Here is a 1876-nt window from a genome sequence, read left to right as displayed (position 1 = left end):
GGGGGGGGGATGGTGAAAGGTGTGTGATGATGTCATTTGAAATTGGGAAAAAATTCGAAGTTGGAAAAAATGTCATAAATTGCAATATATCGCAGAACATCGCAATATATTTAAAATCGCAAAAATATCGTGTTGTGGCGTAAGTATCGTGATGACATCGTACCGGGAGCCGTCTGCTGATCCTTTTAAGAGAAAAACTTAAAAGATGAACAGTTGAAGTAACGATAGCGAAAATGCTCTTCACCTTCTGCGACGCAGTCCTTCCCGTTGCCGTAGAAACCGGGCCTACAATGGCAGCAGTACCCGCTGCTGTAATCCCGGCAGTCAGCGAAGGTCGAGCACTTGTTCCTGTTGAGGGCGCACGTCTCCGAGTTGTACGCAAATACTGTGAAAAACAACAAAAACAACGTAAAAACAGAATTAGCCAAACGAAACACAGCGGAGTTCCGCAGGGTTTCATTTCCAGGGAATTATTCAAGAAAAAATTGCTTGTTTACATCCGAAGGTTTTGATATTTTTACCGTTCACATCCAGATTTTCATCTTCATCTACCACTACGATCTGGGGTTGCTGGGACCGGGAACGTGGAGGTCCTGGTTGGACCGGTTCAGGGTCAGGGTATCTCGGTTGGACTGGTTCAGGGTCAGGGTATCTTGGTTGGATCGGTTCAGAGTCAGGGTATTGTGGTTGGACTGGTTCAGGGTCAGGGTATCTTGGTTGGATTGGTTCAGGGTCAGGGTATCGTGGTTGGACTGGTTCAGGGTCAGAGTATCGTGGTTGGACTGGTTCAGGGTCAGGGTATCTTGGTTGGGTCGGTTCAGGGTCAGTGTATCGTGGTTGGACTGGTTCAGGGTCAGGGTATCGTGGTTGGACTGGTTCAGGGTCAGGGTATCTTGGTTGGGTCGGTTCAGAGTCAGGGTATTGTGGTTGGACTGGTTCAGGGTCAGGGTATTGTGGTTGAACTGGTTCAGGGTCAGGGTATCTTGGTTGGATCGGTTCCGGGTCAGGATATCCTGGTTGGACTGTGGAGTACCTAGGCTCAGTGTTTTCAGGGACGGTGTATCTCGGTTGCAAAGGCTCAGAGACGGGGTACGTGGTCTCGGTACGTTCAGGGTACCTCGGCAAAGTGGTCTCCGGGACGGTTGGTTGCAATGGCTCAAACGTGGGGTAAGTGGTCTCGGATGGGTCAGGGTGTCTCGGCTCAGATGGCTCCGGGTACGTTGGATCAGCCCGCTCGGGTTCGGTGTATGTTGGTGTCTCAGATTCTGGGTATTCTGGGTAATCTGGGTAATCCTCTGTCACTGGTTCGGCATACTCCGCCGTGACGGGTCGGTGCTCAACTGGAGTCTCGGTTGGGAACTCGTCGTTTTCTTCTGGTCCCGCCTGGGGTTTCTCAGGTCGCCTTGGCAACATGGTGACGGACGGTTCGGTGGCGTCTCCCTCAGGAAGGGCAGTGACCATCCCGGGGGTAATGGCGACAAAGATCGGCGAGGAGCCGATCTCGTAGACCCAGACCCCCCTCTGCCCCGAGTTCGTCTTTCTGGATGGACAAAGGAAGGACGAAATCTCAGTTAACACTCACGTTTACCTTGGAACCGATTTCACCCGTTTTAAGTTAATTGTTTTTTCATGGCACAAAAAATGGGCTGTAAAATTAAGATATTTAAAATATCAAAACACCTATGCAAAAACATGAAGAAATGCAACTTCTACAGTGAAAAAGTGACAAAAATGTTGGAAAAAGGGACCACGGCTGAAACATGATGTCTCTTTATTCCTAAACCAGCCTCTGGAGACCCCACCAGCTGACTTCTCTATTGTCTGTTGGACAGGAGACGTCTCTTACGTCCTAAAACCAGCCTCTGGAGACTCCACC

The 1876-nt window shown here is 49.8% G+C and overlaps 1 protein-coding gene across 1 annotated transcript in view; it reads right to left on the bottom strand.

Moving 5' to 3' along the window:
• LOC117941512 overlaps positions 1-1762 on the bottom strand; it is a 14451-nt gene extending 12689 nt beyond the window's left edge. Inside the window, exons 1-3 of the mRNA XM_034866518.1 lie at positions 1752-1762; positions 522-1540; positions 245-385 (exon numbers count right to left, since the gene is read on the bottom strand). Coding sequence (XP_034722409.1) covers positions 245-385; positions 522-1540; positions 1752-1762 — 1171 coding nt within the window. The remainder of the gene's footprint in view (positions 1-244; positions 386-521; positions 1541-1751) is intronic.
• Positions 1763-1876: the final 114 nt, after the last annotated feature.

This window comes from Etheostoma cragini, unplaced genomic scaffold, assembly GCF_013103735.1.
Source record: "Etheostoma cragini isolate CJK2018 unplaced genomic scaffold, CSU_Ecrag_1.0 ScbMSFa_897, whole genome shotgun sequence".
NCBI lineage: Eukaryota > Metazoa > Chordata > Actinopteri > Perciformes > Percidae > Etheostoma > Etheostoma cragini.
This window is presented reverse-complemented; position numbering and strand designations above follow the sequence as displayed.